General features: G+C 42.4%; 1 protein-coding gene and 1 long non-coding RNA gene across 2 annotated transcripts in view; one reads left to right on the forward strand and one right to left on the reverse strand.

Moving 5' to 3' along the window:
• The window catches only part of LOC104846791 (uncharacterized), a 55320-nt gene that overhangs the window by 21311 nt on the left and 9573 nt on the right, over positions 1-24436 (forward strand). The window lies entirely within an intron of this gene.
• SPPL3 (signal peptide peptidase like 3) overlaps positions 10226-24436 on the reverse strand; it is a 190175-nt gene continuing 175964 nt past the window's right edge. The window contains exon 11 of the mRNA XM_064272296.1: positions 10226-24006. Within this exon, the coding sequence (XP_064128366.1) occupies positions 23935-24006 (72 nt within the window). The 3' untranslated portion in view covers positions 10226-23934. The remainder of the gene's footprint in view (positions 24007-24436) is intronic.

Raw genomic sequence — 24436 nt, forward strand, 5'->3', positions numbered from 1 at the left:
GTTCTAGTCTTGGTTGGTATCTGATATTATTGATTTTCTAAGCAGAGAACTCCCTTTAGTATTTTTTGTAGTTTTGGTTTGGTTTGTATGAATTCCCTAAACTTCTGTTTACCAGGAAATGTCCTAATTTCACCTTTATATTTGAGAGACAGTTTTGCTGAATTTATGATTCTTGGCTGGCAATTTTTTTCCTTCGGTGCTTTATATGTCATCCCATTGCTTTTTTCCTGCATGCTTTCTGCTGGGTAGTCCGAGCTTAATTATTCTTATTGACTTTTCTTTGTAGGTGACTTTTCATTTATCCCTAGCTGCTCTTAAAATTCTCTCTTTATCTTTGGTTTTGGCAAGTTTGATTATAATATGTCTTGGTGAATTTCTTTTAAGATCTACCTCACGTGGAGTTCAATGAGCATCTTGGATAGATATCTTCTCATCTTTCACGATATCAGGGAAGTTTTCTAACAACAAATCTTCAACAATTCTCTCTGTATTTTCTGCTATCCCTCTCTGTTCTGGTTCTCCAATCACTCATAGGTTATTTCTCTTGATAGACTCCCACATGATTCTTAGGGTTTCTTTTTTTTTTTTTTTTAGTTTTTATCTGATTTTTCTTCACATATATTGGTGCCAAATGTTTTATCTTCAATCTCACTAATCCTGCTTCTACTTCCACAGTTCTGCTCCTTTGACTTTCTATCGAGTTGTCTAATTCTGTAATTTTATTGTTAATCTTCTGAATTTCTGATTGCTCTCTATGGATTGTTGCAGCTTATTAAATTTTTCATTATGTTCTTGAAATAACCTTTTTAATTTCTTCAGCTGCTTTATCTGTGTGTTCCTTGGCTTGTTCTTTGTATTGTTTGATCTCCTTCCTGATCTCCTTTCTGATGTCTTGAAGAGTTCTGTATATTAATCTTTTGTATTCTGCATCTGGTAATTCCAGGGATGCACCTTCATCCAGAAGATCTCTTGATTCTTTGTTTTGAGAGCTTGTTGAAGCGATCATGGTCTACTTCTTTATGTGATTTGATATTGTTGTCTCCGAGCCATTTATAAGTTACTGTATCAGTTTATTTTATGTTTACTTACTGTGTCATAGCTTCTTGTTTTGTTTTGATATGCCCAAATAGGTTGCTTGAGTGAGCTAGCTTGATTATTTTCACCTTTAAAGCTCTAATGTCCTGTCACTAAATGGCTAGAGCTGTTATCAGGTTTGTGAGCCTAGGAGTCCTTTTGTTTTTCTTCTATGGATTCAGCTCAGGTGTCTAGGTAGTTGTTCATCAAGTGTGTGGTACAGGCTCCATTCTACAGTCTTAGAGGGGCAAGGATGATTGGTGTAGGTACAGGTATCCAGTTGCAGCAGGGGGTCACACTCTCAAGAAGGCAGGGGGCTGACAACTGTCCCCTTGAGTGTCTGTGAGGAAAGCCCATCACTGTTCCCTAGAGTGTACAGGTGGGTAGGTTCTGCAGATGGACCATGGGCACCCAGTGCTTTCGGTTGTAAGGACTGGGAAGTATCAGTTATCCTTGGACCCCTGTTGCGGGTGGCTGGGTGATGTGAGTGGAGCCACCAGTCCTTAGGCCCCTGATGTTGGTAGATGAGGACCCTGTTTAATAGGCAAAACAGTGTCAAACATCAAACACCTGCCCCTCCACCGCACAGCTTAAACAGTTGCAGTCTGCCAACAAGGACCTATTCTCCTGACATAGGCCCACACAGGTCCATGAACGGGGGAAAGGTATTCAAAGTCCACGGACCATTTATGTCTGGAAGGAGCTGCTTCTGTCCTGAGCTCCCCAATTATGAATTCCCCCAATTGTGAATTTATTCCTTCTCCAAGGCTGGGAGAATGGCTTAGGACGTTCAGCAGGACCTATCTTGGGCCCAGGGAAATCGACAGGCTCCATAGCCAGCTTGGAGGTGAGGGGCATGGTAAAATATATGCAAGTACTTAGCTTTTGCTGAAAGCACTGTTATTCTCTGGTTCCAGAGGTGTGAGTAGGCTGTGCGGCTGGCTGGTTCTCCCTGAGGAAACTGTGGCTGAACACCACCACGAGCCTGCGGCAGTCTTTCTTGGGAATGGTGCCCAAGGGTTCCTGGTGATTCAGGTCTAGCAACTCCTCCCTGCTTCTGAACCATCTCTTCCTCCCCCTGCTGCTCAGCCTGTTTTCTAACTTTGTCTTTGTTCAGGGCTCCTAGCTTGTCATAAATATAATCATTTCACTCATTTTTTTTTGGTCTCTGTTGTAAGAGGGATCACTGGTAGCATCTGACTACTCCACCATCTGGGCCCACCTCCATTTTTGCCTTATTTTGAGAGCCCTTGATGGACTTAGAGGGATGCCATGAGAATGTTTCTGTTTTGAAAAGTTTCTTCTGGCTGTGTGTGCAGAGCAGACAACGAGGTGGTGGGAGGGGGGTAGGTTGGCCAGAGTGAGGTAGGTTGTTGTTGTTAGGTGCTGTCAAGTAGGCTTTGACTCATAGCGACCCTACGTACAACAGAACGAAACACTGCCCCATTCTGCACCATCTTCACAATGGTTGCTATGTTTGAGCCCATTGTTGGCAACCACTGTGTCAATCCATCTTGCTGAGGGTCTTCCTTTTTTCTCTGACCCTACCAAGCATGGTGTCCTTCTCTAGGGACTGGTCCTCTGATAACATGTCCAATGTACGTGAGACAAAGTCTTGCCATTCTTGCTTCTAAAGAGCATTCTGGCTGTAGTTCTTCCAAAACAGGTTTTTTCATTCTTCTGGCAGTACATGGTATATGCAATATTCTTTACCAACACCATAATTCAAAGGCATCAATCCTTCTCTGGTCTTCCTTATTCATTGTCCAGCTTTTGCAAGAATGCGGGGTGACTAAAAAGACCATGGCTTGGGTCAGGCTCCACTTAGTCGATCTTCATCAGTAAGTGCTTCAAGTCCTCTTCACTTTCAGCAAGCAAGGTTGTGTCATCTGCATAACGCAGGGTGTTAATGAGTCTTCCTCCAACCCCGATGCTGTAGGAGGCCCCTATAATCATTTCTGGTGGAAACAGAGGAGATGGAGAGGAGTGTGTGAATCCCAGGGAGATTTAGAAGGCTACATGGACTGGATTCAGAGATGGATTGATTGGTCATGGGGTAGAGGGAGAAGGGTTCTGACTTGTCCAACTGGATGGATGGTGGTATCATTCTTGAGGAAATGGAACGTTTTGTTAGAGGTGGTGTTGGGAAGAGTGTAAGTTCTGTCTCAGGTACAATGACCTCTTTCTCTACACATTCTTTGTGTTTTCTATGTGCATTGTCAAGGACAGAAAGAGGTTGTGTGTCATTCTTCAACTATGTGTTAACTTCTATCAATTTCTTGTTTTGCATTTTTTCTTATGTAATTTTACATGTTTGGCATAAAGATTAATCACAATGGCAGATCTTAGATATGTTTAATTAATGAAAACACTATTGTTAAGCATTCAAAATTATGGACGGTCCCTATCTTTGGCCCCCAACCCCATTCTCATCTCCAGAAGTAACCCTGGTTTATAACTTGGGTTGTGTATTATGGTCCTCACCTTTATGAGACTTTTGTTGGGTTTAATGCTTTTTTTCCAAAATTCAGCTTGATTGGACATTAATATCATGCCCTTGGTTTTTATGTGTATTTGCTTGGTATATCTTTGCTCAAACTTTTACTTTGAAATTCTCTGAGTTATAAAAACCAAAACCAAACCCATTGCCATTGATTCCGACTCATGGCGACCCCATGTGTTACAGAGTAGAACTGGTCCGTAGGGTTTTCTTGGCTGTAATCTTTTTTTTTTTAATTGTGCTTTAGGTGAAGGTTTACAAATTAGTTTCTCATTAAAAAATTCATACACATATTATTTTTTGACATTGGTTGCAATCCCCACAATGTATCAGCACTCTCCGCCTTTCCACCCCAGGTTCCCTGTTTGCATTCCTCCAGTTTTCCTGCCCTTACCTGCCTTCTTGTCTTTGCTTTTGGGCAGGTGTTGCCCATTTGGTCACTTATTTTTGATTGCTCTAAGAAGCATGTTCCTCGCATGTGTTATTGTTTTATAGGCCTGCCTAATCTATGGCTGAAAGGTAAACTTCAGGAGTGGCTTCAGTTCTGAGTTAGAGGGGTATCCGGGGGCCACAGTCTTGGGGATTCCTCCAGTCTCTGTCAGACCAGGAAGTCTGGTCTTTTTTGTGAATTTGAATTTTGTTCTACATTTTTCTCCCTCTCTGTCTGGGACCCTGTATTGTCGTCCCTGTCACAGTGGTCAGTGGTGGTAGCCAGGCACCGTCTAGTTCTTCTGGGCTCAGGATGGTGGAGGCTCTGGTTCATGTAGTCCATTAGTCCTTTGGACTAATATTTTCCTTATGTTTTTGGTTTTCTTCATTGTCTTTTGCGCCATTGGATGTAATATTTTCTTACCCCCCATTGGCTGTAATCTTAACATTAGCAGGTCTTGGAGCCTTTCTTTCACAGTGCCTCTGGGTGGGTTTGAACCACCTTTTTTTTTTGTATATAAAAAAAAAAAGCAAACAAAAAAACCCCCAAACCCATTGCTGTCGAGTCAATTTCGACTCATAACAACCCTGTAGGACAGAGTAGAACTGCCCTATAGGGTTTCCAGGAGTGGCTGGCGGATTCGAACTGCTGATCTTTTGGTTAGCAGCTGTAGCTTGCTGTAGCTCTAAACCAGGTTGTTAGGTGACAGTAAACTACTTTCGCCACCGGGGGACTTCAAGTCACTTATAAATGATTGGATTTAGTTTTTTGTGTTAAATGTGAATTGTTTATTTTTTAATAAGGGAATTTATTCCACTTCCATTACTAGCACATTTTTTTTTTTTTAGTAATATTTTGTTGGGTTTTCAGTGAAGGTTTACACAGCAATTTAGGTTCCCATTCAACAATTTCTATGCAAGTTGTTTAGAGACATTGGACAATGTGTGAACATTCTCATTATTTCCATTCTGGTTGTTCTGTTTCCATTAATCTAGTTTCTCTATCCCCTACATTCTCATCTTTGTCTTAAAGTAATTGTTGACCATTGAGTCTCATATATATAAATTTTTAAAGGAGCACAGTACTTACAGTGATATTCTTTATTTTGTGAGCCAATCTGTAATTTAGCTAAAAATTGACGTTGGGGGCTAGTTTCAGTTCAAGGTTTAAAGAGTATCTCAGGGCAATAGTCTTGGGGAGTCTTCCCATCACGACTGGTCTAGTAAGTCTGTTTTGTTCTTTTTAGAACTCAAGGGCTCTGTTCCACATTTTTCTGCCATTCTATCAGGGTCCATCATGTATTGCGGCCCTGATCAAAATGGCTAGTAGTGGTAGCCGGGCACCATCTAGCTTTTCTGGCCTCACGGTAGATGAGGCTGTGGTTTGTGTAGACTATTTGTCCTATAGGGAGCCCTGGTGGCACAGTGGTTAAGAGCTTGGCTGCTAACCAAAAGGTTGGTGGTTTGGACCCTCCAGCTGCTCAGCGGGAGAAAGATGTGGCAGTCTGTTTCCATACAGCCTTGGAAACCCTATGAGCAGTTCTACTCTGCCCTATAGGGTTGCTATGAGTCAGCATTGACTCAGAGGCAATGGGTAATGGGTATTTGTTCTGTAGACTAGTTTCTTATTTGAGTCTTTGGTCTCCTTTCTCTTTTGAGTAGAGACCAATAGTTGTATCTTAGATGGCTGCTTGCAAGCTTTTAAGACTCCAGGCACTACTCGCCCCAAAGGAGGATGCAGAACATAAACTTTATAAACTATATTATCCCAAGTGACCGAGATGTTCCTCGAGACTATGGTCCTAATCCTTGAAACCCAGGAAACCAATCTCATGAGGTGTTTGGTTATGCCTAAGAAGTATTCTTAACTGTGACCCCTCTGTGTTTTATTACCTATATGAATATATGTGCATACAGTCACACAGATGCATATACATATGCATACACATATATATACATACATGTACACATACCTACACACATGTGTGCCTACATACATATATACCCACACATATAGTTTTTGGTTGTTGTTGCTGTTGTTTCAAAATTATATATGTCACAGCAATTACCAACAGGTCCTTTTTTCTTGTGTACATTTTAGTGACATCTTTTACCTTTGTCAAGTTGTACACTTCACTCTTATTTGGTGATTACTAGCAGATTCTTGATCTTAACTTTCACCTTTTTCATATTATCCCCTTTTTTATGCCTCCTTCTGTTTTGTGTGTGCTTCGTCTTTTGTCATGTGGACTTCTCTTAGGTAATTTGGTAATTTAAGTCTTTCTAGTGGTTGTTTTAAACTTGAAATAGTATGCTTAGATCTGTATTTCCAGTTTCTCACCTTCAGAAATAAACGGGGTGTCGACTTCTCCCGTGCCTTTCCGTACCCCTCTGCCTTTCACCTCATGTCTCTGCTGGCACATCCCTGGGCTCTTGTCTCAGTTGCTTATGACTGTACCTTGTATCATCTACTTTAGGAATGATAAAAATTACACGGTGCTATGTCCTTCATTTCCTTCTGGGGGAAAGAAGAGGAGGTGGTTCTGTCTTGCTCCCCTTCACTCTGGGAGTGGAGATGGCCTGTGGCACCTTTGCCCCTGGAGGAGGGCAGCTGCTGGACACCTCTGAGGAGGTGACTCAATGGGGACAGCTTGGGCAGCCTGGCCGGCCCTAGAGAAGCACAGACCAAGAGACTGACCTGTGACCTAGAGTCTTTGTCAACTGCGGGCTGTCCTGGGGTGTGGGTCCTCACTTGGTGTACACTCTGACCCACTGGTTCTTTCCTGTCTCCAGGCTTTGCACTGGTTGTTCTCTCTGCCTGGCAAAGTTTTCTTTCAATCATTTAAAAAAGCTACTTAATATATTCACATATTTAACAACCCAAACAGTACAAAAGGCCGATAGTGAAGTCAGCCTCCATCCCATTCCACTTGTCTGCAGAGCAGTGACTATTAACCCGTTGCCATGGAGTGAATTCTGACTCATGGCAACCCCATGTGACAGAGCAGAACTGCTCCATAGGGTTTACTTGGCTGTAATCTTTATAGGAGCAGTTCGCTAAGCCTTTCTCTCGTGGAGCTGCTGGGTAGGTCTGAACCACCAAACTTTAGGTTAGAGATGTCTCTGCATGTACATTGATATCTGCCTGTATCACTTGCTTATAAATAGGCTTACACCACACACTGTTTTGCGCCTGCATTTTCCAACTAACAATGTGTCTTGAAGATCACCTGATGTCAATACTTGTAGACCTGCCTCATATTTTTTAATGTTGTTGTTGTTAGGGCTGTCGAATCGGTTCCAGCTCATAGCGACCACTGCCTGGTCCTGCACCATCCTCACTATCGTCGTTGTGTTTCAACCCATTGTTGCAGCCACTGTGTCAATCTATCTCGTTGAGGGTCTTCCTCTTTTCCACTGACCCTGTACTTTGCCAAGCATGATGTCCTTCTCCGGGGACTGATCCCTCTTGACAATATGTCTATGGTATGTAAGACACAGTCTCGCCATCCTTGCTTCTAAGGAGCATTCTGGTTGTACTTCTTCCAACATAAATTTGTTCATTCTTTTTAATAGCTTCATGATACTTGCTTTTATGGATGTTCCATGATTTAAATCCACAAATCTGAGGACATCGAGTCCATCCACATTCTTTTACTAGTGATTACTGTACGAAACATCCTTGGCACATGGTAGTCATGTATGTGAACTTTTATCATCATCGTTCTCTTCTAATTCTCAAACCTCCATTACTGTTATGTCCATCTAGGATTTCCATTAGATGCAATTTAGATCGTCGCATTCTCTCTTCCGTATTTGTTCAGTTCTTTCCTCCTATTTCTATCTCTGTCTCTTTGTGCTGCATTCTGGGCATTTTCCTCAATTATCTTCAAGTTTAGTAATCCAGTCTCCAAGTATTCAGTCCATCAATTATAGTCTTTTTTTCTTTTTATTGTGCTTTAAGTGAAAGTTTACAAGTCAGTCTCTCATACAAACATTTATATACACCTTGCTATGTACTCCTAGTTGCTGTCCCGTTAATGAGACAGTACACTCCTTCTCTCTACCCTGTATTCCCCATGACCATTCAACCAGCTTCTGTCCCCTTCTACCTTCTCATCTCCCCTCCAGACAGGAGCTGCCCATGTGGTCTCATGTGTCTACTTGAGCCAAGAAGCTCACTCCTCTCCAGTACCATTTTCTGTCTTATAGTCCAGTCCAATCCCTGTCTGAAGAGTTGGCTTTGGGAATGGTTCCTGTCTTGGGCTAACAGAAGGTCTGGGGACCATGACCTCTGCAGTCCTTCTAGTCTAAATGCATTAAGTCTGGTCTTTTTACGAGACTTTGAGGTCTGCATCCCACTGCTCTCCTGCTCCACCAGGGATTCGATTACACTCTTTTTTGTTGTTGCTTTAGAATTTGAAAGCTAATTTTCATGTCTGAAATATTTTAAAGATAATTGCAAGCACAAGCACAGACAAGATTAAAAAATTCTCCAAATGTCGGTTTTACAGGCTATTAAAGCAATACTTTGGGCACTCATGAGCAAGACTCACCCCTGCACCCCCCAAAACATGGATTTCTGAATAACCTTTTTTTCTCAGACGATGGCGTTCTGCTGATTTCTTTCACTGTGAAGTGTGGCATTGGTGGAGGTTTTTGTAGAAGCTTTTATCAGATTGAGGAAGTTCCTTTCTGTTGCTAGTGTGCTGAAAATTTTTATCATGAATGGATGTTGAATTTGGTCATATGCTTTTTCTACATCTCTTTTCTCCCTCTCTTTTTTTTTTTTTTGTCTGTTAATACGGTCAATTACATTGATTTTTGAATGTTAAACCAACTGTGTCATGGAATTAGTCCCACTTCCAAAAAATAACAAAATCCATTGGTGTGGAGTCAATTCCGAGTCCTAGCAACCCTGTAGGACAGAGCAGAACTGCCCCATACGGTTTCCAAGGCTATAATCTTTACAGAAGCAGACTGCCACATCTTTCTTCCATGGAGCTGCTGGTGGGTTTGAACCGCTGACTTTTCGATTAGCAGCCAAGTACTTAATCTGTGCACCACCAGGCCTTCTTAAACCCGCACTCAGTCATGATATATTGTTGGTGTTAGTTGCTACCGAGTTGAGTCCGACTCATGGCGACCCCACATGTGCAGAATAGAACTGCTCCACAGGGTTTTCAAGGCTGTGACCTTTTGGAAGCAGATTGCCAGGCCTGTCTTCTGAGGTGCATCTGGGTGGGGTTGAACCCCCAACCTTCCAGCCAGAAGTCAAGTGTTTAGCCATTTGTGCCACCCAAGGACTCCAATGATACATTACCCTTTTTATATTTGAATTCAGTTTGCTCAAATTTGTTAATTTTTGTGTGTAGGTTCCCGAAAGATACTGGTCTGCAGTTTTCTTATAATGTCTTTTTCTGCTTTTGTTCTTAGAGTAATGCTGCCCTGATAGAGTGAGTTGGGAAATGCTTCCTCTTCTTCAATTGTCTGGAAAAGCTTGTGTAGAATTGGTATTATTTCTTTATTAAATATTTGGTAGAATTCACCATTGACGCCATCTGGGCCTGGACTTTTCTTTGTGGGAAGGTTGTAAACTACAAATTCAAGTTCTTTAATAGATGGTGCAGTGGTTAAGCGTTCGGCTGCTAACCAGAAGTCGGCAGTTCGAATCCACCAGTGGCTCCTTGGAAACCCTATGGGGCAGTTCTACTCTGTACTATAGGGTCACTATGAGTTGGAATCAACTCTGTGGCAATGGGTTTGGTTTTGGTCAATAGATACAGGGCTGTTTAGGTTACCTAGTCCTACTCAAGGAGCTTTGGTGGTTTGTGTCTTTCCAGAATATATCCATTTCAACTAAGTTATCAATTTATTGGCATAAATTTATAATATTCCATTAACATTCTCTTAATAGCTGTAGCATTTGTGCGATGTTCCTGTTCTCACTCCTAATACTGGTAATTTGTGTCTTTTTTTCCCCTCATCAGTCTGGCTAAAGATGATTGATTCTATTGATCTTTTCAAAGAACCAGCTTTTGGTTTCACTGATTTCTCTCTATTATTTTTCCATCTTCTATTTCATTGACACCTCCGCTTTTACCTTTATTTCTTTTCTTCTGCTTAACATGGAGTTTAGTCTTCCAGTTAGGTCATTTACTTGAGACTTTTCTTAATTTGAAAGATGAGCATTTAGTGCTATAAATTCCCTTTAAGTATTGCTTTGGCAGCATCTTTTTTTTTTTTTTTATGGTTTTATTATTTCAAGACAAAAAAAATTTTTTTTTTCTACTTTCCTGTGATTTCTTTATAATTTTATTGTGGTAAAGTATGTGTAACACAAAATTTGTCATTTTAATCATTTTTCATCACCCCAAACAGAAAATCATTACTGCTTAAGCAGTAACTCCCCAGTCCTCCCTCCCTATAGCCCCTGGTAACCACTGATAAAGTTTAGTCTCTAGGCACTTGACTATTCTAGACATTTCATATAAGTGGAATCATATTTGTCCTTTTGTGCCTGACTTATTTCACTCAGCATAATATTTTCAAGGTTCATCCATGTCGTGGCATGTAGCAGGACTTCATGTCTCTTTATGCTGGGTAACATTCCATTGTGTTTATGCACCACATTGTGTTTATCTGCTTATCTGCTGAGGGACATTTGGGTTGCTTCCTCTTTTGGCTACTGAGTACTGCTGCAATGAGCACTGGTGTACAAGTGTCTGAGTCCCTGCTTTCAATTCTTTTGAGTTGTTGGGTCAGATGGTAGTTCTTTGTTTAACCCCAGCGGTTGCACCAATTTACATTCCCACCAGCAATACAGGAGGGTTCCAGTTTCTCCACATCCTCAACAACACTTGTTTTTTTTTTCCTGCTTATCTGATAACAGCTATCCTAGTGGGTGTGAGGTAATATCTCATCTGTGGTTTTGATTTGCATTTCCCTGGGGACAAATGACTTTGACCATCTTTTCACATGCTTATTGGCCATGCGTATATCTTCTTTGCAGAAATGTCTATTCACATCTTTTGCTCATTTTTAAATTGGGTTGTCTTTTTATTTTTTTAATATATATTCTTGATACTAGGTCCTTATTAAAAAAAATTAGATATGTTATTTACAATATTTTCTCCTTTTCTATGTGTGGATTTTTCACTTTGTTAGTGTCCTTTGATATACAGTGTCTTTTAAAATTTTGATAAAGTCCAATTTCTTTTTTTTTCTTTTGTTGCTTGTGCTTTTGGAGTCGTACCTAAGAATTCATTGTCAAAAAATGGTTTCTTGCAGGATTTTTCTAAAAGTTTCATGGTTTTGGTTTTTATATTTAGGTCATTGATCCATTTTCAGTTAATTTTTATATATGGTTTGAAGTATGGGTCCAACTTCCTTCTTCCACATGTGGAGATCCAGCTGTCCCAGCATCATTTGTTAAAAAGACAATTCTTTCTCTGTTAAATGGTCTCGGCACCCTTGTCAGAAATCAGTTGGCCATAGATGCTTGAGTTTATTTCTGGGCTGTGAATTCTAACCACTGGTCTCCATGTCTGTCCTTATACCAGTATCATATTGTTTTGATTACTGTAGCTTAATAGAAGTTGTTTTGAAATTAAGAAGTGTGAGTCCTCCTACGTTTTTCTTTTCCAAGATTGCTTTGGCTATCTGGGGCCCTTTGCAATTCCATATGAATTCAGGATTGGCTTTTTCATTTCTGCAGAACAGGTAGGCATTGTGTTGAATCTGTGCATCACCTTGGGTAATAATTGAGATCTTAACAATATAAAGTCTTCTCATCCATGAACACAAGATGTGTCTCCATTTATTTAGGTCTTTTTAATTCCTTTCTTAAATTATTTTTTAGGTCATTTACTTGAGACTTTTCATTTCAAATATGAGCACTTAATGCTATTTATTTCCCCTAAGCACTGCTCAAATTCCTAGAAGTCTTAAGAGACGAATTTCTGGAGAATCTCCATTGATTTAAGAGATGTAGCAAAAGCAGTAAACAATAGTATCAGACCTTAAGACACTGAGTCTGGGGAGTTCAGAAGGTTAATCTACCTTAACAATGTGCTACAGAACACCAAAAAAACCCCAAGAAAAACAAAAACCTACTGCCACTGAGTCAATGCCAGCTCATGGCAATCCCATGTGTTACAGAGTAGAACTGCTCCATAGAGTTCTCTTGGCTGTAATCTTTACAAAAGCAGATTGCCAGGTCTTTCTTCTGTAGCAGCTCTGGGTGAGTTTGAACTGGCAACCTTTAGGATAGTAGTCACTTGCCAACCATTTGCACCACCTGGGGACCTTACATATACATATGTATGTATATATATGTACATGTATGTGTGTGTTCTATATATTGATCTTATTTCTAAATATTCTGTTATTGAAAGTGGTATATTAAAGTCTTGAACTATTGTTGTAGAACTCTCTGTATCTCCCTTCAATTCTGTCAGTGTTAGCATCATATATTTGGGGGCTCTGCTGTTAGGTGCAAGTTTTCTTTTAGCCCTTTAAGACATCAGTTTATTGTCTTCTAGCCTCCATGATTTCTGATGAGAAGTTTTTAGTCATTCATATCTTCATATTGTTCCCCTATGCAATGTCTTTTTTTTTCTTTACTGCTTTCAAAATTTTCTTTTTAATTTCTCACAGTTTGACTGTAAAGTCCCTAGGTGTAATTTTCTTTGTATTTATCTTGCTTGGCGTTTTCTGTGATTCTTGAAACTTTCCCCACATTTGGAAGGATCCTGGCCATTATGTTTTCAAATATATACATATGGACTTGAAATATACACATATACATTTGAAACACACATATTTGAAATATATGTATATATATAGTATTTTTACACAAATAATGTGCGCCTTCTGCATTTGTTTGCCAGCCGTGAGGTATTTTCATAGGTGCTGCTGTGCTAGTTTTTATATGTTGCTGTGAAAAAAAATTACCATAGCACACTTGCGAGGATGTCTTGCGGTGGGAGGGATGTGGCTGGCAAACAAATGCAGGAGGCATGCATTATTTGCATAAAAATAGGGTATACATTCATATTTGAAATATTTTTTGAAATACATATATTTATGAATACAATAGATGTATACACACATAAAATTCTCTCCTCATTCTGAAACTCCAATTATGTATATTTTAGACTTTTCTGTTCTTCACATTGGATAATGACTTTTTCTCTATTTCAGGGGTTGGGAAACTATGGCCCCTGGCCAAATCTGTTTATTTCATTTACTATGGCTGTTTTTACCGTACAGTGGCACAGATGAGTAATTGTGATGGAAACCTTTGACCTGAAAATTCAAAAATATTTACTGACTCCTTACAAAAAAAGATTTGGAAACCACTGCTCTATTTAAGTTTAATGCTAGTTTAATCTGTCTTTTCCAATATGCTGTTAATCCCGTCTATTAATTTTTTACTTCAGACATTGTATTTGAAGTTCTAGAATTTTCATCTTTTTTGGTTTCTATTTTTCTGTTGATACTTCCTACTTGTTCACATTTATTAGAATATTTTCCTTTACATCCCTTGAAATAATTATAATAGCTGATTTAAAAATCTTGAATGTTAATTCTAATATTTGAGTCATCTCAAGGTCAGTTTCCATTATAATCGTCTTTCTCATGGGTATGGATCACATTTTCCTATTTCTTCATATGTTTAATAATTTTGAATTACATCCTGGGCACTGTGAATAATACACTATAGAAATTCTACTGGAGAGTGTTTTTTTTAAGCAGGCATTTATTTTGGCTAAACTCAGATTTCAAACTCTGGATCCCCTGGGGTAGGCAGCAGCTGAATTTTTTTAAGTCTTAGGTTGGTTGCTTGGAGTCTGTGCTATGGGTGGTAATTCAGGGTTCAGAGATTTTGGCAGAGTTTATACACAGAGTTTGAGGGTCCTTCTCTCTCCTTTTTCGTATTTACTTCTCACTTCTGAGCTAGTTGGGTCATCCTGAACCCCTTCCTTTGGTTCTTGAAGCCAGTAAGATTACAGGTTTCTATCCAAGTCTTAACTAGCCCATGCACTATTAATGGGGCCTTCCTTCAGGCAAAAAGCCATAAAAACAGGCAACTCAGTCCATTCCCTTCCAACCGTGAATTTACCTCTTCTCTTGATTTTGCCTGTTTTCCACTGATTTTTGCTTGTTTTCCACTACGTTTAGGTAGTTGTTTTCTATATTTTGTTGAGAATTTGTAGTTGTCATTTGAAGGAGTGTTGGATGGTTAAGAGCTGTTCTGACATTACCAGAAGTAGAACTCTAAGGCTTTCAGGGGTTATCTTCTGTATTTCATTTGTCTCTTAAAGTTATTTTTAGCTGGAGGAGTGGTTTGAACAAGCAGTTACTGGAGATAGGAACTGGAGATAGGAACAGCAGTTGACAGTTGTTCTTATGGTTTGTTGACTTGTTTTAATGCTTGCAATGGGGAATTCATAAGGTTAACATTGAAATCTAGTTGCTTCAAACGCTTCAAATGGACTCTACTTCTTTGTGGCTCTGCTCCCAAGATGGTTCTGGCCTTTTCTGGCAGGAATGCACCCTCGTCCCTCCTTTCTAGGGACTCCTGATTTGTGTGAGGCAGCACCTGCTCAGTGAGTAATGGGCAACATTGCTGTAGCATTATGGGGAGGTCTCTGGCTGTTCCTCTGGACAGCAGGTTGGTCACTGCAGACCCCAGGCAGCCAAAACTCCAGCTCTGCCCTGATCCCCCACCACCACTACAGTCCTTCCCTGCTTACAGAAACTCTCCCACAGCTCTTTAAGATATATAAAAGTCATGTCTACCATACCTTCTCGCCGTAATAAATATCTGATAATGTGGACAATGAGCTCAGGCTCTGTTTGGAGGCAGGAAAACTTGAGGCAAATTAGGTGACTGCCTTAAAACTCAGTTTTCTGGTCTATAAAATGGGTAATAAAATCTTCCCTGCCTATACCATATCACAGGGTTTTATTAAAAATCCGAGATGACTATCATTTTGGATTTGGGGAAATGAGGGTAGAGGATGGATTTAAGAATTTTTTGAGCTAGAAGTTGGCCATTGATCCATCACTGAGTGTTTAATAACTTATCTGTATTTTCTGAGGGTGGGGGTCTATTTCTAACTCTGTAATGGGAAGATAGTATAATGGTCAAGGGCACAGGCCAGTGTTTAGAGCTTATTCCAACACCAGCTGGTGATCTCCGGGACTTGGGGAGCTCCTCTGTAAAATAGCAATAGTAACAGCATCTGCCTCGAAAGACTGTTGTGACATATAATACCTGATTATCATTGATAAAGCTGTCTCCATGAACTTTTTCTGAGCTCTCTTTGGGTCACGATTATGTCATTCAACATGTTCATGCTTTCTCCTTGCTTTGTGTCCTCCTGAAATTTGCTAAGCTTGGCAGTCATGTCAGTCAAATTATCAAGAAAAATGTTGAACAGGGCTTAGGGCAAAGCTCTGGGCTGTGCTTCCAAGTTAATATTGAGTTATGCCTCAGCTCATTTTGGATAGGGTTATTCAACCAGCTATTAATCTACTTCATCAAACGATCCTTTAGCCTTGGTTTCTCCACGTTATCCCAAGACGATAGAGAATTTGCCAATTGCTTTGTTGACATCGACTCTTACTCTCCACCTGTTCTGGCTGCTGTCCCTCTCCTGCTTGGTGGACTGACTTGAGCCAAGTGGCTTAGAATGGCACTGTTCCTTATTTATAAATAGGCTGGGAGTTTGGCCCATTGAATCTGATGTTCCACGGATGTTTGGGAAGAATCTAAAAATTTGAGAACAAGCAATGCGGTCCCACAATTAACTGACAGAAATGTAGCTTCACAGTATAGGCACACTAAATGAGGAAACAGTTAAGTTTTCCTCAAAACAAGCAGCAGGACTCTAAAGTATACTAAAGTACAACAGGGTCCATTAGTATTTATTACAGAAAAAAAATCAAGTATTGCAAAATAAAATACGTCAATGCTGGTTTGTTTACAGAATCTGGCTAGAGGTTGATAATCTTGATCTTAAGAGCCAAAATGTTAAGGATCTATTAAGCAGAACCTGTTCCCAGTTGAGTTACTGCAGGAACAAGTTCTGGGCCTCTTCTAGGTCCCTCTGTGCTCTGCGCTGGAGACATTTCATGCTTCTGTTGTGAGCACTGGACTTAGTCTAGGTTACAAAACAGTTAAGGCTTAAGCTGACCTCTTAAGGAATGGCTCCAGGAAGGCCCTCAGGGATCTGGCAGGTTGCTCTTTAACCCAAGATGGAGCGTGAGGCACACAGGCTGGAGGACTCTCCAGAGGAGCTGTGGTCGCAAAGGGACTGTGCTAACCCCCAGGGCTATCCTGGGACTGCTCAGACATCCCAGAACATGGTCATATAGGAAGGATCTACTTGGGCTCACTTGTCACCCCCAAGAGCGAGCTGAGATGCCTAGCTCTATGTACAGAGCTTTGATCAAGTCCTTCAGAGTGAAGAAATAGTCAAAACCCTATACTGGCCTAGGCTTATGGCAAATATCCTATTATCTATTCAGAATCCACCCAGTTTTGAAAGTCTGGACTAGGATTCAAGTGTGGCCCCACTCCCCCACCCTCAAGCAATTGAAAGATAACCAGTTTTCTCAAAGAACTGGAAATATAAGAAACTGTGGTCATTTGAATAACGACATGGTGTGAGTCTGTTTAAATCTGAATATTTAAATTGTATCCTCACTCTCTGAAGACTAGTAACTGTGTGGAGTACATGAGAGCTCAGTAAACCACAAGAACTAAAAACAACAAAAAAACCCATTGCAGTTGAGTCTATGCTGACTCCTAGCAACCCTACAGGACAGAGTAGAACGGACCCACAGGTTTCCCAAGGAGCTGCTGGTGGATTCCAACTGCTGATTTTTTGGTTAGCAGCCTAGCTCTTAACCACAGTGCCACCAGGGCTCCCCAAACCACAATAGTACCAATATTCGCTCAGTACTTTGAGATACCTTTATCCCCATTTTGCAAATTAAGAAACAAAGTCTCAGAGGGTCACTAACCTAAGGTCATATGGTAGCCCTGTGAGGGATAAATGCTGACAGATGCCTTAACACACGTTAGGCTATGGGAGCAATTCTCCTCCTCTAGCTGCTGAGGTCATCTTGTGTATCCCCAAAGCTTTAAGTACCATGTCTAGACTGAAGACTCCCAATTCTTTAGCTTTCTGCTTCACTGGCTAGAACAAAACTCATCTTCTCTTGTCTTTTCCAAGTTTTGGCAATTAGTTGTCATGGATTGAATTGTGTCCCCCCCAAAAGTGTCTGCCAGTTTGGCTACGTCATGATTCCCTTGTATGACTGTCTACCATTTTATCATCTGATGTGATCTTCCTATGTGTTGTAAATCCTATCACTATGATGTAGTAAGATGGATTAGCTGCAGCTATAGTGATGAGATCTACTAGATAATGTCTTAAGCCGATCTCTTTTGAGATATAAAGGAGAGAAGGGAGCAGAGGACAGGGGGACATTATACCACCAAGAAAGCAGCACCGGGAGCAAAGCGCATTCTTTGGACCTGAGGTTCCTGCGCTGAGATGCTCCCAGACCAAGGTAAGGTTGATGACAAGGACCTTCCTCCAGAGCCGGCTGGGAAAGCCTTCCCCTGAAGCCAGCACCCTGAATTCAGACTTCTAGCTTATTGGACTGTGAAAGAATAAATTTCTCTTTGTTAAAGCCATCCACTGTGGCATTTGTTATAATGGCACTAGATGACCAAAACAGTTGTTCAGGTCAGAAATCTCTGAATCCTCACCCTCTGCATCTGATCTGGCCAGCAGGTTCTCTCGGTTGGTTCTTCTCATCACCTCCACCACTCCCACCCTAGTACGGGCCGCCATCCTCATCTCTCACAGGCTCTGCCATGGCAGAATGTCTGTACTGGCAAGGGAGGGCCTCCTGGCAAAATGTTACAAAGACCAGGTAGAGCTGGATGGTGATGGGGAGACCCACTAGGCAGTACCAATGGCGCTGGTCCCAGGGAAGGCAGCCTGGCGTGTGCTGGTGGAAAAGTGGACAGTGGTTGGTGGTGATACGGGGCGTGAGGTGAGGACAGGGATGCCCCTCCATCCTCTGTTCAGTGGAGCTTCTGGGTGGGGCCTGGTCTCCTGGCCCCTGTGGAGTGGCCCTGTCCCACTCTTCTGTGTGCTGGTGGGGGCGGCAATGTGGTCTACCACTGTCAAGCTGGCAAGACCGTGACTCGTCCATAGAAGGCTTTCTCATCTTAGGGGCCAGGGCTGCTACTCCCTGTACTATTAAGTCCTTTACTTCCTCCTTGAACTCCTATCTATGGCCTGCCCAGTCAGGTGTAGCTGCTGCAGGATGTTACTACACACCTGAGAAGAAGAAACAGAGCAGTTAAGGTACAATGCAGACAAGACGTGAGAAAATTCACTGTCTCCCAAGGAAAAGGTTCAAATGCAAAGGCTAGAAGTGAAGCTGCATGTGTGTCATGGACTGAATTGTATCCCCCCAAAATATGTCAGCTTGGCTAGGACATAACTCCCAGTATTACGTGATTGTCCACCATTTTGTCATCTGAGGTCATTTTCCTATATGTTGTAAATCCTAGCTCTATCATGTTCATGAGGCAGGATTACAGGCAGTTATATTAATGAGGCAGGACGCAATCTACAAGATTAGTCTGTGTCTTAAGTCAATCTCTTGAGATAAAGAAGTGAGCAGAAAGACAAAGGGGACCTCACACCACCAAGAAACAAGAGCCAGGAGACTAGCACATCCTTTGGATCTGAGTCCCTGTGCTGTGATGCTAACTGGTCAGGGAAGATTGATGACAAGGACCTTTCCCCAGAGCTGAGAGAGAAAGCCTCCCCTGGAGCCGGCACCTTGAATTTGGACTTCCAGCCTCCTAGACTCGGAGAGAATTTCTCTTTGTTAAAGCCATCCACTTGTGGTATTTGTTATAGCAGCGCTAGATAACGAAGACAACGTGCTTGCAAAAATAAAAACAAACTCACCGCCGTGGAATCAATTCTGACTCATGGCGACCCCGTGTGTCGGAGTAGAACTGCTCCATAGGGTTTTCTTGGCTGTCATCTTTTACCGAAGCAGATTGCCAGGGCTTTCTTCCACAGTGCTGCTGGGTGAGTTTCACCCAACAACCTTTAGGTTAGTAGCCTAGCGCAAACTGTGCCACCCAGGGACCTCACGTGCTATAGCTCTGAAAATCTAGGTGGGCCAGAGGGAATGTCTCAGAAGGCTGGTGGGAATCTGCCTGGAGAGAGTCTTAAGGGAGGCAGAGGGATTGGCACTGATTCCCTAGGCTGGAATGCTGGCAAGTGGCCATACTTGCTGTCCTCTATCCATCTTTGTCCTTTGGACACCCACTTCCTGCCTTTCATTCCTCACAAGGCAAAAGCCTGCAGCCCACTGCCTGGCAGAATTCCCGTATAAGGCCTCCTTTCTTCTCCCTAACTGGTTGCCATTTCTCCATCTCCTTTTGATCTGTGAGAATATCCAGTGTGGCTGGAGATAGCTCACGAGCTCCTCTATTTCAGGACGTTTGGGGCCTCTCTACCTGAGAGCCAGTAGCAAGTATGACCAGTTCTACTGATCAGAAGACAGACTTTTTGAAACTGAAGGAGGAAACTGACCAGGCATGATCCAAAACAGAGGAACCATAAACTAAGCCTAAGTCTACCACATGAATTTTTAATAACTCAAAATACTGTTTTACACAAATAACACGTGCCTTGTATTTTTTTTGCCAACTGCACAACCCCGCCTGTGCTATTTTTGTTAAGTTGGCTATGTTTCGTGTTATGTGGATGGGCACGTTATTTGCAACAAAATACGGTACCCTTTTTTTTTTTTTAGTACAAGGACGCGATCCTCGCTAACAAGCACCGCACAAAGTTAGAATTCCCACAACTTACCTGCAGGACGTTTAGATTAAGTGGCTGGTGACTGCTGGCTCTGGGAGTAAGATTCCACACTATGCTGTGACTACAGATCCGTGTGCTTGCTGCAGGAGGAGACTAGCTTCTTTCAGGTGTCACTTTGGCTCAACATTGGCCTGTGTTCCATCTGGGGCACCAGGCATCTCCTGCACCAATATGGCACAGGAGAAAAGAGCACTTAGAACCCTGTTTTCCAACCTTCTCTTTGTGGGGCACCTTCGTTCCTCTGAAAGGATTCTCAGGCCGGGCCTTTGTGATTCACAGCAGGGCCTGGCGAAATGGAGAGAAAGCACATGCTTGAGCGCAGTGCTTTGTCACTGCGTGACCTCACGTGTGGGATGTCTGCCACCCAATGTCAGACGGTCTAAAGCAACTGGTACATGACCCCAAGTTGGGAGCAGGATGTTTGGTTTTGTTCACTTGTGTCCAGTCCCTGGTCCAGCCTGGGCTCTGAAATGTGACTGATTTACCTCCAACGAAGGGGAAGTGCTCTGAATTCCAAGTGAAAGGTTGAGGAAAAAACAAATTATGTCTTAAGTAGTCAACAAAAGTATTGTTCTGGGGGAGGCCCCGCAGACATGAGAAGCTGGAATCTGAAAGGGAAGAAAGTTGTCAGTTGCCGTTGAGTTGAATCCGACTCCTATAGACTCCCCAGGTGTTATGGAGTTGAACTCCATAAGGTTTTCTTCGCTGTAATCTTAACAGAAGTGGATAGCCAAGCCTTTCTTCCAAGGTACCTGCTGGGTGAGTTGGAATCACCAACCTTTAGCAGTTGAGCGCAAACTGTTTGCGCCACCTAGCGACCTTCTGATGAAGTTAGTCTTGCCAACAGAAGGCAAGTCTATAACTTGGATAGGAGTAGGAACAATTTCTGGATTATTAAAAAAAAAAAACTCGGCCCTGGCTTCTCTTTCCCGGAAGAGGGAACAGGCTTGAGTCCTAGTACGTGATTTACAGTATCTCAGTAAAAACTCTTGCGGCAGGGCTGGTGCCTGTGTCAGGAGGCATTATTCCTGAAGTGACCGCACTGTCGCAAAGTGCCAAAAACACGGGATTAAGGCGACTGGTGGGGTGGTAACCCAGGTCAGCGCGGATGGAAGACCAGAAGCAGAACGGGCTGCGTTCCTTCCTGGCCTGTGCTTAGCCTGCTGTGCTTCTGCGGGGAAGGAGGATCGCACAGTTGACATTCTCAATGAGCGCACTCCACGTACACACAAAGCGGCTACATTCCGAGGCTTTGACGTAAATGTTAGGCTTTACAAAACACAAGTGTCTCCACACGACACTGCATTTGGTTAAGCAGTAACGTGAGAGCTGCTATGCAGACACGGCAGGGCAGGTTCTATTTTTAACACTTTATCGGCAAAACAGAGAGAACTCACTTTCCCTCTGCCCTTACGGAGAACTAAGTAGTATTTCTGCTTTTTTCGTAACTTAACTTACCTGTTTAACCAAGGCCTGTGCTGGGATGCCACACACACACACACAAAAAAAAACACAGAGAGAAGCCTGACTGCCCATGTCTCCACAGTACCAACTGTCCTGATACAGGGAGTTGTGCAGCAGACTTACTCAGAAATAAGGAGAAGCTGTGGTCAAGTAACGGAACAAGCTAGGCTCTGGAGAAACTTTGCTGTGGTATCTTCATTAGTTCAAATCAGACAGAACAAAGTTACCCGGAAGAAGTGATAGTCAACATCGAAGGCCTCTTTGGGGGACAAAAAGCCTCAGATGAGTGAGGCGGCGGGGCGGGGGGACGGGGTGGGGGCCGTGCTGAAACTTTTCAAACATGCCATGGCTAATGGGAAGATTTCCTGAAAAGAAGAACCCCAAAACCATAGCATCTGAGAACCAGAAATAAGATGAGGGCACAGTAGGGGAGGAGGGCTGTAAGGCCCCTCCCACCTCCGTCAGAGGAGCCCTGTGACTTCCAGAACTGGGGGTAAGTTTAGTGTGTCTACAGTGGGGAATTCAGGAGTGAAGTACTAACAGTTTTTCTGCTGATGTTTTAAGGGGTGTTCGAAAGGCTTTAAACTAGCAACTGGAATCCAGGTTACTTTCAGGAGTCCTGTGGAGGTATCTTCCCCTCTAAACCTGCACAGAAGGAAGTATGGCAAAAAAATTTCGTTCCTTCTGTCAGGGTCTCTCTGTCAGTCTTCCGAAAACAGGCAGACCAGCTAGGAGGTGACTTGGGAGCTCTGGTTAGTACCAGCACCCAGAAGTGAAGATCATGTGACAAAGGCTAGAAAGGAGTCATTTAAAAAAAAAAAAAAAAAACCCTCAGCAGGATTTGGAGACAACAGAGAAATGCAGCGTCCTAACTGCGCCATACTCCAGTGACAACAAAGTATGAACCACATCCGGGAGCCATACCCACAGGGACTTCAAGCATCAGAAATGACAGCACGCCAGCTGATGACACAGGGCAAGACAGAGTCCGGTCACTTATTTCAGGGAGAAGCCAGGACATGTGGACCCTCTCCCGCCTCTGCCATCAGGGATTCTCCGGCAGGTTCCAAGCTCCTCACAGCCTCTGAACAACGGGTGATTTCTTACCGGGCTTGGGGCTGCTTAGATGGAGGCCAGCTAGACGTCACTCACACTAGTTGCTCCAGCAAAGAGCTCAGCGCGTGGTCAGACTCTAGGGGGACAGGGCAGCCTGATCTTCCCTCCAAGTCCTGGAATTCAGGGCCCATCTCATTTGACATTTGTCCCCCATACCCAGTTGTCACCGCAGGTAAACCAGGACCACAATCAGAACAGCCAGGACAGGGTTATGTTGCTTTTTTCCTTTTTTTTTTCTTCTTCAAGGACTGAGGGCATGGAAAATACAGCACACCGATGAAACAAAATGCCAAAAAGAAAAAAAAGAAAAAAAAATACAAAAAAATAGAAAATAGAAAAATGTATTTACAAGTAGTACATTACTGTGATCAGAAAGCACAAAGACACCTGCTGCTATAATACATGCATCGGTTCAAGAAGAAACTACGGAAAATCTGCGAGGGGGAAGCCTGTAAAAAGAAAAGAAGGGCCAAGAAGTTTAGAGTTTTCCATCCCTAATTTGCTACACTGATCAAAAACCAAGTAAGAGTCCCCTAAAGTCCATGAGTATATCAGTACAAATACTACACTGGTTTGTAATTGCAGGTTTGGTTGTGAACAGGAAAGATGATAGCTTATCCATATACAAGGAAGCCATAGCGGACTGCTCTACATGCTAAAAATTACAGCAAGCCCCCATCTGCTATACAGCATGATTTAGCGGGTTTTAATTTTTGTTTATTCATATATATCTATGTGTGTGTGTGTGTGTGTATAAAAACCGTGCCCTTGTTCACTGCCAACATGACATCTGGGGTGGACATGAACTCATTACAACAAATTCTTATGTGTATGCTGTAAGAAGTCACTCAAATGTCTGTGGATTTAATAAGTCACTTCACACCACAGAAAATATTTAATAAATCCAAAAAAAGGAAAGAAGAATATATTGACAGAAGAGCGTCTGTCTCATCTCAGTTCTCTGAAACTGAGTCCCCCAGAGGAAACTGGTCCCCAAGTTCTTGAGGGTTCACTGAAGAGACTTCGGTTTGCTAATTTTTTTCATCCTTTTAGTGTTCAAAAGTTTTAGAACGACTCCTTGCCGTTTCCAGTTTTTAAATAGTCAAATCTCCTTCTCTCCCACAAGTTAACAGTCTGGTGCAGATCCATAAAAGTGGGAGGAAGGAGCGCTGGGGAGGGGCCTGTCACATCAGGAAGGGGTTCCATCTCTGCAACCGTGGGGAGAGAAGGCGCCGCACGGGGCTCCAGCGCCTCTCCTTCAAACAAGCCCCCTGAAAATGCAAAATCTAGTCACGCTCAGTTCCTTCAATGGGTACACCTCTGAGTGCCAGGCCAGCTCTAAGACGAAACACCACCACGCTGAGAGAAAAGGACTAAGATGGCCACTCTCATCACTTTCTGTGTGCTCCATCATACTTCCAGGAACCGGGAGCTGCTGGACTTGGAGTGGAATGGTTCAGACCACATCCGCCGTAGGTCACCCTGGGAAGGACGAAAAAGCCTAAGTCACAGGTTTAAACAACTTGATCAGGGTGCTTCTGTGAAGGATCAAAGGGGATTCACATTTTACTCACAGAAAGGCAGCCCACCATTCTTAGAAGAACTTACTAGGATAGATGCTCTTAGGCTCCCTGAGCCTTAGGAAAGGCTTCAGCCAACTCTATCCTCATGTAAGTTCTATCACTTAGGAGTCAAATGAGGGAGACAAGTTAATTAACTTGTGTCTGTTTCCTCATTTGTAAAACGGGGATGATAATCAAATCTTCTAAGGCAGATAATGCTCTCTCTAGGTCTAGTTTTATCATACATTGCCACCCCACTATTAAATCTTTCATAATTATTTCCAAACTTTACCGCAAGGTATTAAAACACTGTTAGGTGGCCATAAGGTGCCGCTTTTAAGAGAAACAGG

Source organism: Loxodonta africana, chromosome 19, assembly GCF_030014295.1.
Source record: "Loxodonta africana isolate mLoxAfr1 chromosome 19, mLoxAfr1.hap2, whole genome shotgun sequence".
Classification (NCBI taxonomy): Eukaryota; Metazoa; Chordata; class Mammalia; order Proboscidea; family Elephantidae; genus Loxodonta; species Loxodonta africana.